The sequence below is a fragment of the Eucalyptus grandis genome, chromosome 8 (assembly GCF_016545825.1).
Source record: "Eucalyptus grandis isolate ANBG69807.140 chromosome 8, ASM1654582v1, whole genome shotgun sequence".
NCBI classification, from domain to species: domain Eukaryota; kingdom Viridiplantae; phylum Streptophyta; class Magnoliopsida; order Myrtales; family Myrtaceae; genus Eucalyptus; species Eucalyptus grandis.
The window spans coordinates 65,379,301-65,394,022 of NC_052619.1; the positions used below are offsets into that span (position 1 = coordinate 65,379,301).

At 39.9% G+C, this 14,722-nt stretch overlaps 3 protein-coding genes across 3 annotated transcripts; 2 read left to right on the forward strand and 1 right to left on the reverse strand.

The window, feature by feature from the left end:
• Nucleotides 1-1,006: 1,006 nt before the first annotated feature.
• On the forward strand, nt 1,007-8,251 carry LOC104414714 (actin-related protein 2). Its single transcript, XM_039300656.1, has 15 exons — nt 1,007-1,176; nt 1,600-1,710; nt 1,940-2,074; nt 2,187-2,258; nt 2,367-2,445; nt 2,684-2,733; nt 3,346-3,449; nt 3,539-3,607; nt 3,687-3,750; nt 4,063-4,131; nt 5,099-5,182; nt 5,698-5,756; nt 6,721-6,787; nt 7,403-7,486; nt 7,694-8,251. The coding sequence occupies exons 1-15, from the start codon at nt 1,135-1,137 to the stop codon at nt 7,772-7,774; spliced, it is 1,170 nt and encodes a 389-aa protein (XP_039156590.1). The 5' UTR covers nt 1,007-1,134; the 3' UTR covers nt 7,775-8,251.
• A 1,302-nt stretch (nt 8,252-9,553) lies between these two features.
• LOC104414715 (omega-hydroxypalmitate O-feruloyl transferase) lies at nt 9,554-11,804 on the forward strand. The gene is made up of 3 exons (XM_010025877.2): nt 9,554-9,735; nt 9,874-10,344; nt 10,753-11,804. Exons 1-3 carry the CDS (start codon nt 9,733-9,735, stop codon nt 11,608-11,610), a joined length of 1,332 nt encoding a protein of 443 aa, XP_010024179.2. The 5' UTR covers nt 9,554-9,732; the 3' UTR covers nt 11,611-11,804.
• Nucleotides 11,805-12,748: 944 nt separating this feature from the next.
• LOC104414716 (major pollen allergen Ole e 1) lies at nt 12,749-14,275 on the reverse strand. The gene is made up of 2 exons (XM_010025878.3): nt 13,880-14,275; nt 12,749-13,539 (listed from the first exon to the last, which is right to left on the reverse strand). Exons 1-2 carry the CDS (start codon nt 14,046-14,048, stop codon nt 13,199-13,201), a joined length of 510 nt encoding a protein of 169 aa, XP_010024180.1. The 5' UTR covers nt 14,049-14,275; the 3' UTR covers nt 12,749-13,198.
• Nucleotides 14,276-14,722: the final 447 nt, after the last annotated feature.

Sequence of the window (14,722 nt, forward strand, 5' to 3'; positions counted from 1 at the left end):
TCAATAGACAAAATACAGTTACGAGTTGAGCTTGTGGGTTGATCATTGGGATCCGATGCTCTCACATCACTAGCAAAGTCAATTTATTCCTAAATTAATAAAACATTGATGGAGTTGATTTTAACACGCATTCTTAATTGTAGGCTTGAAATAATTGGAATGCATTGATTTGTGTTTAAAACTCTCATTTTGTATTATTTTATTTAAATTTTGGTATATGGTGTTGAGATAATATGACTCATAAATCAAAGAAGACTGCTTATCTTTTTCATTTTGGAAGATCTCGATCATTTTTCCCTTCCCCAAATGACCTCATTTATTTATCTTATAGTTGATATATAATTTGTTTAAACCAACACATATTGCAATATTTAAGATCTGAGTACTTTTTAATCCTACAACAAACCTTCTTAATAGAATTTCAAATCTTAAAATATATTTATCTTCGTACCAAACTTTTTATAACTTCTTTATAACATGTAGCTTATCGATAATTCTTTTAATATTTTGCTAATGATTCTAATAATTTGTAATTCAGTTACTTTGCTTTCTTAGAAAAATGTCAAGTTTTGACACACACGTGCATAGTCCCTATGCCATTTGCTATTTCAAAAAAAAGAGTTTTGCGGAATTGTTGGTGAACTACATGTTTAATGCTTGCAAAACATATGCTAATCCTTTCATTTGTATAATTCATAGAAGACTATTTCATATGAAAGTTTGCGGACATTAAAACATGCATAATCCATTTATGCTCTTTTTCCAACAATGAAATGACACATCACGCTCGCAATCCAAATTCTTTTTATCAATAAAACTTTTATATCCATATTGTAAATAACACGATCGCACAACATATTTACTTATACGACGGCATCATACTATACATTTACAGGAGCACACATGATGTTATTAATTGCTCGATTTCTTATTTGATATTCGTAAATTAGGATCAACATTCCATTAGTGAAAAACAAATTTATTTAAGTGTAGACGTGGTTCGAGTGAAAAAGTTTCTTGTAATCGAAGTCAAGAACAACCGCCTCCATCTTCACCAGCAACCTCGAGCGACAAAGCTTCAAGCTTCGAACCCATCTCTCTCTCTCTTCCTCTTCCTGCTCGACTGCTTCCTTCATGGAGAATCACAATGTCGTCGTCTGCGACAATGGCACCGGGGTAAACTCCTCCCTCCCTTTCCATTTTCCCTCCTTCTCCGTGGTCGCTGGCTCGTCGGGACTGTGCGCGCGCAGCTCTCGCTCTTTCGTCTCGATCTGGGTCGTTCCCGATCGCGACCCGCCTGACTGCCCGACACCCTCGACGCGAAACCCGCACGGACTCCACGAGATCCTAGCGAATTCAAATGGGTTTCGTGCGACCCGGTTGTGGGATCCGGAATTCGGGTCTCGGGGCGATCCCCGGAAGAGAACCCATTTCCCGTCGACGCATTTTCGCTTCTGCTTGACTCCCTTTTCGCTGCTCGTTCCGATTTGTTGCCGTCGCCGTCGATGTCGATGTTTTTTTATTGTGGAGCATGGGCACGCTTTGATGACGCGGGAACTCGGTAAAGAAGCTGACTTTTTGTCTGTCTGTCTGGTGCAGTATGTCAAGTGTGGATTTGCCGGAGAGAATTTCCCCACGTCCGTGTTCCCGTGCATGGTTGGGAGGCCGATGCTTCGGTACGAGGAATCGCTCACGGAACAAGAGCTGAAGGTGAAAAATGTTTGCTTTTGGCCGAGTTCGCCTATTTATGGTATAACAATGTTGGCGATGAGAGGATGTTCCGTGGGGTTTATAAATCATTACTGTTTTAGCAATTACTCGCATCACGGTCACGGATTCCAATTTTTTGAATCTTATGAAAGGATTTTTGGTAGGTGAATTGGTGGTGTGTATTCTTAAGGAGTTTGCGCCTTTATGGGATATTCTCGTTCTTTTTCAGGATATTGTCGTCGGCGATGCATGTGCCGACTTGCGGAATCAACTAGATATATCATATCCCGTAAATAATGGCATTGTGCAAAATTGGGAAGATATGGGTCATGTCTGGGATCACACATTTTACAACGAATTGAAGGTTTGTATTCCTTTGCTTCTGCCAATCACAGGCTATGCTTAAGCTCCGTTACCTACACCAAGTGCAATAACGACTCTGAATCCCAACTTCAATTTACGTTTCTCATTAACAGATAGACCCTGCGGAATGTAAAATATTACTTACTGATCCACCTCTTAATCCCTCAAAGAATCGGGAGAAAATGGTTAGTGCTGTCTTATTACTTTAGCATTCTTCATGCGCTCTTCCCCGTCTTGTTATCACTGTATGTACTTTGCATCTGGGTTGATGTCAGGTTTACTTGGTTTTGTAGGTAGAGACAATGTTTGAGAAGTACAACTTTGCTGGTGTCTTCATACAAATTCAGGCTGTGCTGACATTGTATGCTCAAGGTTCTAAAAATATTGAATAGCAGTTAGGCATCTCTTTTTAATTAACACAACTTGCATTATGAATGGTGACCTGCAAAATCCATCGTCACTGCAGGTGGAACATGCCACAGGTGAAACCTTGTGGTTGTCCCTGATCAGATATTATTCTTATTGATGCATTACACAATAGTCCTACTTTTTCAAGATAAGCTTAGTATATTTTCTGCAGATTCCCTTTTGTTAACTTAAATGGTCACAGGTTTGCTGACTGGATTGGTAATTGACTCTGGTGATGGTGTCACTCATGTGGTAAACAACTGAAGAGCACTGGTTCATTTTCTTTGTCTCGAACTTTCTGTGATTCTTTTAGGTTCAGTTGCTAGTTTGAGCTCTTTTGGGTATGAAAATGCACTGGTGAGTGTGCAAGTGTGGGCACATACTCATCTTGTACATATATGACCCTATCTTTCAGCTACCCTATCTTTCCTTGTAGCTGATCTTTACTCCATTTTCAGCTTCTATTACATCTTCTCCTTTCCTCTTGCTTGACTAAGTAGATATATCTAAATGGCTAACCCTATCTAAAATTCCAATGTGTTAAAATGATCTAATGTAGAAGAGCTGATTTATGTACTTCTCATCTTTTTAAGTTTTTGCGATTCTTTTGCCTTTTAAATATGCCGTGGAAACTAAGTATGTTATGTATGAGGGCATTCTAGGCAATCGGGTTATCTTCTGTTGCATTACAGAACATTTTTCAATCATTTTGGATTAAATATTCTGCTTGAGAAGTGCGAATCCAGGTGTAGGTAAAATATATATAGGTAGAATATGAGAATAAGTACAGAAATTCAGTAGTTTAACTGGTGGGCTATCTTAAGGTTAAGCCTGAAGCATCTCTGCTTGAAAAATGTTCTTCAGGTTCCTGTTGTTGATGGTTATTCATTCCCTCATCTTACAAAACGCATGAACGTTGCTGGTCGGCACATAACTTCCTATCTAGTTGATTTACTTTCACGGAGAGGGTGAGGGCGGTTCAAAGTATTATTTATTAGTCTTTTTGTGTTCTTCCTTCTGCTCAACATTAATTGAGTGTTTTGACTTTCTTCTGAAGGTATGCAATGAATAGAACTGCTGATTTTGAGACTGTCAGAGAAATCAAAGAGAAGCTTTGCTACATAAGGTTTCAAAAGTACTTATATTATATGCTGAATTTTGTGGGGATTATTTCATCGTGTTTGATGTAGTCAAACTTGTGTTAGTTATGATTACAAGAGGGAGTACCAACTGGGACTTGAGACAACCATTCTCGTTAAGCATTACACTGTAAGTGAATTCTTACTTGGCAGAAGTCATGATATAGGCAATATAATATTCCATTGAAGTGCCATTTGTATGCACTCACCTGAGTTAAAATGCTTGTGTGGAATGGTCATCGGAAGTTCTACAATCTCATGTAGTTAGACAATTTTTTTTTGCTTCTCTCTTTTGTTCTGTTTTTTGGAGGTACTGAGGTAGATGTTCTATCATTGAGCTGCTTTAATTACTTATATTCTAGTGCTTGCTTTAAAGACTAAGCTTCTAGTTAAGGCTGATAGGTATTTGACATCAAATTATTGGTAAATCTATCCTGCTTAGCTGCCAGATGGAAGGGTTATTAAAGTTGGCACTGAAAGATTCCAAGCTCCAGAAGCTCTGTTCACCCCAGTAAGTCTCTACTCCTCCTTTACCTCTCTGTGCAGTCAATTCTCTTGAGACTTTTACAATCCTCATGTTCTTTTAAGGCAACTCTTTCTGCTACTTGTTTGTGGTTAAAGCCATATTCTGAGGCCTTACATTGCTGAAATGTAGCCATTGGCTTCAACTAATCATTTGGCATAGATTAGTGGATTGGGCTGGTAGTTTAATCTAATATTGGTTATCAAGTACTTCAGCAGCAGAGTGGTTGTTATGTCTATGGTTTATGGCAAAGGGTTACATTGGAGATAATGGACCATCTAGGGATATTTTGGCATATTTTGTTTTACCTCATCCTGCTAGTCTTTCACAAGCTGAAAATTCTGAATGCTCATTGCTATTCTGGTAGACAGCAGGCAATGGTTTCGGCGGTGTTACTAATTATGTTAAGTTTCTCAATTACAGCAGTGTGCATGTGTTTTGCGGGTTCACAGGCCAATAGCTAATTCATTTCTCATACTTGCCTGCTTATGCAAATATGACCTTATCTTTGAATCGTCAACTGTGCTACTGGTTTATCTAATTATGTAATCTTCTCCCTGTTGAGAGTTGAGCCACGAAACTTAGTCCATAATTAGACAGCCAAACCATTGTGTACTCTATAATTGTCCTTAAGAAGAAGGAAAGGTGAGCTACAATGTCAAACGCGTGAAATGTTTTAGAAGAAACGAGTGACATTAAAGTAATTCATAATTTTAAAAACTTCAAATATCCAGAAATTTCTTCATTTTCTGACTTTTTAAAAGGAATGCAAAAGAGGACTTTTATGAGCTGAGACAAACATGCACATGTTAGTGTGAGTTTATTAGAGAAAGCAAAATCAAATAATAGAGCTCCTTAGGAATTTATTAGATGGTGCTTTGATATTGATCATTCTTCATTAGGTTTTATGAGTCTTGCAATAAATTATATATTTTTTTTCTTTCGAGTGGTGCAGGAACTCATAGATGTTGAAGGTGATGGGATGGCTGACATGGTATTCCGCTGCATCCAGGAAATGGACATTGATAATCGTATGCTGGTAAGCACAATGAAATACACACCTCTAGAACTTGTAGCTTACGTCATCTAGGTATTGGCTAGTAATAATATAAGCGCATTATTATTGTAAATATTAAGCCGTTTTTAGTTCCATTTAGTGACTATACATAGTAAGTTTGAGTAATGTGCATCATGTGTGTACTGTCTGTGCTTTCTCTAACTCCTTGTACATCCATGGCATGCACACTCTCCCTCACAAGCAGTATAATTTAGACAATGCTCATTAGTTAGTTCATCTGGGGCATTTTAGTACTGCAATTTTATGGTATTTGTTTACAAGATTTTTCCAGATCCCTTTTGAATGTAATCCGAACTTTCCCATGCTGTGCGCTCTGTTTGAGACCTATATTCAACAATCAGATGCTAGATCCTGAACTAAATATCACAGTTTCTGAGTTTTTGCTTGTTACTGATGAGTTTGATCCAAATTTGTTCCTTTCCATTGGTCATATATATCTTGTTCATCACAGCTGTGATTTATTTCCTCATTTGCAGCTCTACCAACACATTGTCTTAAGTGGAGGAAGCACCATGTATCCTGGATTACCTAGTCGGTAATTAACTTTTACCGTTTCAAGATAAATCATGGCAATGCCAACAGTTTTTGGACTATAGTTGTCTCTCTTAATTTTTCTTGGGCATCTTACTTGTAGTTTATTGATCATTCTTGTTATTGTCCTACAAACATGTCTTTAGAGAGAAAATGATCAGCATCCTTGCCGTGGAAGCTAGCAAGTCATCACTAATTTTAAAATTGTAATATAATAATCATTGAGCTGCAAGACGATGATTAAAAGAAAATAAATTGCTTTCCCTGAATAAATGGACAACTTCATGTTCTGGCTGCAAACTTCTTTAGTGAATATTCCTGTGCTTACTTTCCAATGATCTTGTCCGTTGTGGACATATTTATACAAAGAGTGAGTCAATCGCTGACGTATGTTCACTGTTAGAGTGAGAACTACTTCTAGCAATAGTCTTCACAAGAGATGCACCTTAAAGAGGAGATGGATTGCATCAGCACTTCTCCTCAGGCAATTACCTAGATGAGGCTAATGGTGCCGAAATTAAGTGGTTGATCTCGATTTTGTAGCCTGGGCTTTCTCCAAGACTAACGATCTATTGTTATTGTCACATATAAATAAAAAGTGTGCACCTTTCCTTCTGTTGAATTTTGCGATGCACAGCTCCAAACAAAATCTTCCCTCTTAAGTCCTCAGAATGGTTCTGACAAGAAGGCTAATTGAACTTCTTTTACCGTCTAATAAATGAAATTGCTTGCTTGAGCATTTGTAATCCATGGAAAAAGGGGGTCTCAACAAATTCCGTGCTTTACGGTCTATTCTATCCATGACAAGGAATCAAACAGATTCTCTAGGATTTCCCTAGTTTTCTTGGGGCTTTCCTGTATGAATACTCGTTTCTGTAAATTGTGGGTGATCTCCGAGGACAATATGATTACAAAAGGTTTGTTCAGTTTTAATGCTTGAATTAATAAAATTTTGCTTTCTGTTTCAGTCTGGAGAAAGAAATACTGGATCGGTATCTGGAAGTTGTTCTCAAGGGAAATAAAGATGGCTTGAAGGTAGTCTTTTGTTTAACATAAAGCTTCAAGAATATCATTTTGCTCAATTCTCATCTTCTAGAGACTTTCCATTTTTAGATTACCAATATTTAGGTAAGTACTGTTCATCATGGGTCATGCCGTCATAATTATAGCTTGAAATGGTAAGGTCCCAGATGAATAAGAACCTTGTCTGAGAAAACAGGCACCTGAAGAAGTATGTGATAGTTCTTGTCCAAGGGATTTTATCAAAGCATGGAACTCCACTATCTACTGCCATTGTAAAAGACTCCTTTCGTCTCTCGTTGTAGAATTAGGATATGAATAGCAAGAAAAGAGGATAAGAATCTCAGAGTCCTTTCAGCACTAAACATATAAAATCTGCATTTTCCAGTGTAGTTCCCAGTCTGTGGATAACGATAGTTGATTCAAGATTATTGTTCTCGAAAGTTAAGATTTATGTTTATGGGTAGAACAAATAGTAGAGAGTAACATAATAAGTTGTTTGCGATACATTTTTTGAAATTTGGAAAGCTGTTGTCTGTAGCAGAGGCCTAGTAATAAGAGTGTCCCCATCATATGGAAGATTGACCTTTTCTTCACTACCTAATAATAGATTTTTCATTGGTTTGATAGAAATTGCGGTTACGTATTGAGGATCCACCACGAAGAAAACATATGGTGTACCTGGGAGGTGCTGTACTTGCAGGAATCATGAAGGTAACCTTCTCTTGGGTTTCTGTGTTACGTTTTTCAACCCCCCCCACCCCCTCCCCAACCCGAGAAAAAAAGGGAAAGATATATGGGAAAAGAAAAGGGTTTTTTTTTTTTTTTTTGGGGGGGGGGACTGATTTAAGAATAAAAGAAAAATTCTCAACATTTCAATTAAGTTATTTGAGGTCAAAGTTATGCTGTTGTCTCGTGAAGGATGCACCTGAATTCTGGATTAGCAGAGAAGAGTATCTGGAAGAAGGATTTCGTTGTCTGAGCAAGTGTGGGCAGGCATAACCCTTTAGATGCACTTCGCTGGTACTCTTTTCTGCTGGCGCGATTTGATGGGGGCGATTCCTTGTGAAAGAAAATGGATTTAAGGGAAACGTGCTGCTACAAGAGAATCACCAAACCACTTGCCCATGTGGAGTCGAACAACTTGAGCCACTCGCCCTTATACCCAGCCACTGTAGATCAGCTCACCATTCCGTAATTCCAACATATTCTAGTCCCCAACCCAATAGGGGTATACAGATGAAGATATTTACGTGAGATAGGAAGGCTTACAATAATTTGTTGTCTATACAGTTTTGTATTTGCCCGTCCTGGGATTTCTTGGCAACCGACTTTTCGATAATGGGCTTGCGGGCATTGTATGACCTTTGTTTGTCCTCTACTTTTTAAAGAAGACCCACTCGCTCTGCTGAAATGTAGTTGGAAGGGCTTGCTTGCAGTCGAACATGCGCCGTACTTTTCATTTAGGTGGCATTTACATGTTTGTTGTTCTTCGTGTATATATACGCTTCACGACATCGAAGAAATTGAACTAACAGCTCAAGTGGTATTCATATCAGAACGCCCAGTGTCTCATGGGCACATCTGCTTCTGGTTTGAATGCTTTTTCCTTGTTCAGGCAAAATGCATTCCGAAGCCGTTCTAATGATGACTAATTTTGTTACTCGGGCCTAGTAGGAATACCTGTCGAGGGCTGGCCGTCCACCTGGACGGAACTTTTGAACTTTCGCACGGTGTCTTCACGTTTTCGCACCGGGTCCTGTTCTGAGACGTACAAAATAAACGAATAAGCAATGTGAACACCCCAGGAAATGTGACGTGTTTTTGTGCCGAATGCATTTCTCAGCACATGGTCTGTCGATGCTCTGTCAAAATTGTCCTAGCATCTCAACTGCCCGGGTGCTTCTCCATCTCCATGTGGGGGAAGAGAATCTTCCTAAGGCGGCCGTATTGAGAGTTCATGTTTAACTACTATGCAATATTGGAAATCATGTTTTGTTATGGTAAACCGACCCTGGTTCGGTACCAATTTGCAGAAGCACGTAACAAGATCTGAAGGCTATTCAGAGTAAAAAATGAAACTTTATGGTGACAATATGGTCAAATAAATATTCCTGTCGGCTAAATTTTGCCATCTGTCACCACCCGTCCCAAGTTGACCTGATTCAGGATAGAATAACAGCAGGTCAAATTGAAGTTCTTTCCTAAACCCGGTTGACCGAGGGGAAATTGCTGGCATCTTTGGCAAGATCGGTAGATTTCTGTTATACCTACGTCTCTATGGCCTACCTCTTGGAAGTTTTCTTCAGTAAGATAAGACCTGCTCTTTAATTTTCTCTACGTGATTCTCTGCTAGGAAGCCAACCACCTAAAGATGCTATAGGACAATGATAACTGAAATCAGCAAGAAATATTCAATCTTCCATGATGAATCAATCGTAGTGAAATTATGACCAGGCCTTGGTAAGCAAATTCAGGATGCCAACCCCACCAAACCAGCCCTCAGACTCCAAATGAGTGGGTTTTATTTGGTGCCAGGATCAGTGGCCAACTCTAACCAAATGATAAAACTTTGATTTTTTGGAAAAGGAAAATTTTGTTTCAGACCTCAGATCTTGGGTCATCCTCGATTTAATTATCATGGGTCATCCACCTAACCACAACTGATCTTCTCAGGCTGCAATCACACAGGGACAGTTGTCCCTTTCCCTTGAATTTCATATTCTTGAAGAGGCAGAATGTGTTCTCAGTCACACCAACTATTTTCCCTATATATTTCCCACTACAGAGGGAATACGATGAGCAGAGAACAACTCACAAATTCTGGCAGACATCTGGAGTTGATGCAATTTATTTGTTCTTAATCATCACATTTGTTTTATTAGAAGCTCCGAGGCGAAGATCACGGATTCTTCCTGAAGAACTCGGAAAGCTAGTCCAAGCTCACTCAGCCTGTCGTAATGGTTTGTCACATATCGATAATGATTTCTGTTTCAGTTACTCGAGAAATATGTATAATGTTCTTCATCAACTCAATTAATGCTGCTTGGTTTCATATACACACTCCATATTTATACGTAAATCGCGCATTGTGCTTATAGGTCCCGAAGCCCGAAGCGTCCACCTTGATGGAGAACTCTAATGGTACTAGTGTATTCCAACTTTGTGTGACTCAAGGCGAACCGACGCTAGTGACTCCTGCTGAGGAGACAGAGAACGGGCTGTACTTCCTCTCGAACCTTGACCAGAACATTGCGGTGATAATCCGCACGATTTATTGCTTCAAGTCGATCGAGAAAGGCAATGAGCATGTTGGAGAAGTGATCAAGGGTGCCTTGAAAAAGGTCCTTGTGCATTACTACCCTCTTGCTGGGCGCTTGACCATTAGCCCCGAGGGAAAGCTCATCGTGGATTGCACCGGAGAGGGAGCAATTTTTGTCGAGGCTGAAGCAAATTGTACTCTCGAAGAGATTGGAGACATAACTAAGCCTCATCCTGAGACGCTTGGGAAATTGGTTTATGATGTTCCAGGTGCTAAGAACATACTAGAGATGCCACCCCTGGTGGCTCAGGTTCGTAAATTTTTTCTTTTGCGTCTTCTGCTTTGGTATCTCCTGCAAACAAATTACACCGCCTGCTAACATATTTGCGGCTCTTTGAATCATATGAAACACTTCAAGAATTTCAGACTTGATAAAAGTCGGAACTGCCAATACAGTCCTAGGCTTCTAGCAATCTATTCTACCTATCTATGCCTGAAAGCTCTCAAGATTTGGCTATCTCCCCACAGAGGAAGAAATATTGGCAGAAACAAAATGCCAGCATGTTTATTCTGCTACGACCTCACTTGTTACCAACACATCCTTCAAAATCACTAAATGAGAAGCTCATATTATAGATATGTTCACATTTTCCTGTATCAGTGAATAGATTTATTGTATGATTAAGAACTTGAAGCTGCCCTTTTTGGTGTTTGCCAGGTGACTAAATTCAAATGCGGAGGGTTTGTTCTAGGGCTGTGCATGAATCATTGCATGTTTGATGGGATTGGAGCTATGGAATTTGTTAATTCGTGGGGTGAAACAGCCAGAGGGTTGCCTCTCACAACCCCACCTTTCCTTGACCGAACTATTCTGAAATCCAGGAACCCGCCTAAGGTGGAAAACCTTCATCAGGAATTCGCTGAGATAGAAGACAAGTCTAACACGGCTGATCTCTACAAGGACGAAATGCGATACAGTTCTTTCTGTTTTGATCCCGAGAAGCTTGAGAAGCTAAAGGCTAAAGCAATGAAAGATGGGGTTCTTGAGAAGTGCACCACTTTTGAAGCTCTCTCGGCATTTGTATGGAGAGCTCGAACTAAGGCACTCAACATGGTGCCTGATCAGCAGACAAAACTTCTCTTTGCAGTGGACGGGCGCCCTAAGTTTGAACCTCCTCTTCCAAAAGGGTACTTTGGAAATGGAATCGTGCTCACCAATTCCATATGCGAAGCTGGTGAAATTCTGGAGAAACCACTTTCTTATGCAGTTGGGCTAGTTCAGGATGCAATCAAGATGGTCTCGGATGGTTACATGAGATCGGCCATAGATTACTTTGAAATAACAAGAGCAAGGCCATCTTTGGCTTGCACCCTCTTGATCACAACTTGGTCAAGGTTGTCCTTTTACACCACGGATTTTGGATGGGGCGAGCCCATCTTGTCGGGGCCTGTGGCATTGCCCGAGAAGGAAGTGATTCTGTTCCTTTCTCATGGGACTGGGAGGAAAAGCATCAATGTGCTTCTTGGTATGCCTGCTCCTGCTATGAAGATCTTCGAAGAACTGATGCAGTTCTAGACATCAGTTCTAGATAGAGAAGACCTCTCTTGCTTGGTGATTTATTTATGTGCAGGATCCCATATTCTCAAAATTCATTTCGATGTATGATCTTACTTATGTTGTTCGATTATCTCTAAGAAAATATTATGTTGGCTGTTGGCATTGGATAGTGTGGAATCCAAATAAATTAGATTAGAGATGGTTTATGGCTGTGAGGACTGGGCACAAAGTCACTGTTCTGTGGTTTATCAACTGTGCTTCATGTTATAGAAATATTGTCAAAATTGATCATTCCATATGATGAACACCCTAGTCAAGAAATTTATGTGGCCAAAAAATGAAAAATTTCTTATAACAATCAACAATAACCTTCCACCACGAGTAAATGCCAAAACTCAAATTTTCTGGCGTCCATCTTTATAGAACTGAACTTTCATCATAACACCACATAAAAGAACATAAAACTGATCTTGACTTTCTTTGGCAAGAGGAACAATCTATCATCTAAGACACCAGGCCTTAACCTTCAAAAATGAAAGGAAAGAAAGGATAGGACACAAAGTGCTCGCATCAGCGTTTGATACCAGGCTGTTCATTGTTCCTTCCAGCTTGACATGTGTAAGAGATAGAATTGCATTTATATGTTTTCTTTATGTTTCTTATCTTATTCAATTGGCAGTTGATATATCCGATAGCCTTTATTTTGACCCAAGCCCATGCTTCATTAAATCACGAGGAGCCTCAGCTTCCTTACTACTCGCAGGCGAAAGTTAGTTAACCTCACTGATGGTTATAGTGAATTTCGCAATCTTCACTGGTTTCCACTGAATCTTTTACTTTCCTCGTCTAGACTCTAAGTTCGTGTTAACTTTGAGGAAAGAAAAGGACGAAAAACTACCATCTTTCAAAGAGCTTGGTTCAGAGTTTCCGTGTGAAGGTTTATATGCAAACTTCGAGGAAATTACTGTGTTTTTCCCCTGCTGAGCTTCCCCTGAGTTCATTGCTTGTTTGTAATTAGCATGCTTCATTTTGGTCATTGTTTTTTTGGGAATCTTTTTCTTGCTTATGTTGTTCGACCTTTGTTTGGAACTGAAAAATGTGGCATTATGCATTGTCAAGAAAGAAACAAAGAGAGAAGATACACGATTTTGCAGCATGTTTGCATATGCAAGTCAGAGCATGGATTTATCTTTTAGTGTGTCATGGACCACCATTACACATATTGCGGACAACAGAATAAAACTTGCGTTGCTGTAATGCCTATCCTGAGATTTCCAGTGGATTCTCTTTCCCTAATATGAACAGACAGAAACCTCAATGTAGCTTGAATAGACACCATATCGAGAGACATTGAGTGACTGGGGAATCAATCACCACGTACAGTTGGGAGTGTGCATTTTCACTTCACTCTCACAACATGTTCTCTGAAAACCTGCTGATTATATGGGTCCCCGCATTTAGCAAGCAAACAAGTCCCTCAGGTAAGTGGGATTTCTTTCTTAAAGATTTGCCTTGCAATAATACCAAGGAAAAGTATATGTGGGAAAGCGGCAAGTGGGTGGTAAGGATGCAAGAAAAGGCCATATAACGAGGTACCAGAGTATACTTAACGCCCACCACACAGGCTTTTATCTTTTTTGGATGGCCTATAATTGAGTGCATTTAGACTGTAGATGCAGAGATTAGCTTGCTTGGACTTGAAGGCAATTTGGTCAGTGGTGGTCCTGTAGCCAGGCACATTGCATGAATCGGATGAGCTCCCCATCAAGCTTGCCTCACAGAAAGACACGATGGCTGAATCTCTGGCGCACTCGATCCCATCCACCGCCGGTATCTCCAGCTTGTACACCCCATACCTATTTGTGGTTCTCTTGACTGAGAACGATATCTTCTCCATCGTTTTTGGCGACACGGCCTCAAATTTGCAGTCTATCTTCACTTCTGCACCTGTTTTAGATCAACCAAAAAAAAGGGTGTTGTGTCAAGAACCTGCAATTTTAATTGAACTTTTTGCAGTGACCATTTAAAGGTGCTTGTCACTGCATTTGTTATGGTGCTTTCAATTCGGTATTCGCTTGTGATATTTAATAGAATGACTTTGGATCAGACTGGCTGATAAATTGAATCTGCATTAACAAACAGAAGCCGGCGAAGACATTATGATGTACGTGACTTGAACACTAGAATGCAATATGATCTGTGAATTTGCCTCTTATTGGACTGCCAGAAACAAAGACGCAAAAGCAAGAAAGAACAGCATTTGAATGAACTGAAGCTTGTTTTGCACCTGGTAGAAAGTAGCTGTGCCTAGAGAAGGTGTTGTTGAAGCAGATGTCACAGTAGACCATGCCCATAACGGTGATGTGGGAGTTGGGCCTGGCTGGTTCAACTTGCGAAGGAAGGGAGTGGATGAAGAAGAGAGACACGATGAAGAAAATGGGTGCGTTCAAACTCATGGTCGGTTCTTGCTTTTCTTGGTGGATAGGTGTTCAGAGGAAGAGAGAGAGAGAGAGAGAGAGGGAGGATTAAAGAATGATAGTTTGCAGGCAAATGTTGTGTGGATAAATGGAGACTGAAGAGACTCTACTGGGTCTGCTGATCTGATGCAAAAGAAGTTAAAGAGGCTTTTCTTTATCTTTTCTTGCAATCAGAGAGTTACACAGACACGTGAATGTCCTTTGGCTGATGTGAGGACTCTGTGTGCGCGTGCGTGCGTGCGTGCGTGCGTGCGTGTGTGTGGGTGTCTGTGTGTGTGTGTGAGAGAGAGAGAGAGAGAGAGGGGCTAGTTTTTCAGAGACTCATGAGTGGTGGTTGTTCTTGGAGGTCTCCTAAGCCTTCAAGTTACAAAAGACTTGAAGCTCAAGATCTATATATATATATATTGGAGAACTGACTTCAGTTAAACTTATGGCTTATCAGTAAACTGAATTATTAATGGATTTTGGTGAATTTTCTCACTGATGTTGCTCCTGCCATTAGGCCAACCGTATTGCAAACTGTTTCATATACTACATTGTACCAAGAGGCAAAAATATGAAAATTAGTAGAACACATTGTGGGTCCTCTTGATTTTCTTCTTATATGTGATAGCTTTGATAACGTATAACAAGTTTACACAATACTTAAGTTT

Bases quoted from the DNA above. Each gene is read 5' to 3' on its own strand.
- LOC104414714 (XM_039300656.1), top strand. From the start codon at position 1,135: ATGGAGAATCACAATGTCGTCGTCTGCGACAATGGCACCGGG. The intron at 2,446-2,683 runs GTTCTAAAAATA...AAATGGTCACAG, and splicing joins GCTGACATTGTATGCTCAAG to GTTTGCTGACTGGATTGGTA. The intron at 6,788-7,402 runs GTAGTCTTTTGT...TTGGTTTGATAG, and splicing joins GAAATAAAGATGGCTTGAAG to AAATTGCGGTTACGTATTGA.
- LOC104414715 (XM_010025877.2), top strand. The intron at 10,345-10,752 runs GTTCGTAAATTT...GGTGTTTGCCAG, and splicing joins TGCCACCCCTGGTGGCTCAG to GTGACTAAATTCAAATGCGG.
- LOC104414716 (XM_010025878.3), bottom strand. From the start codon at position 14,048: ATGAGTTTGAACGCACCCATTTTCTTCATCGTGTCTCTCTTCTTCATC. The intron at 13,540-13,879 runs GTGCAAAACAAG...GATCTAAAACAG, and splicing joins GCACAGCTACTTTCTACCAG to GTGCAGAAGTGAAGATAGAC.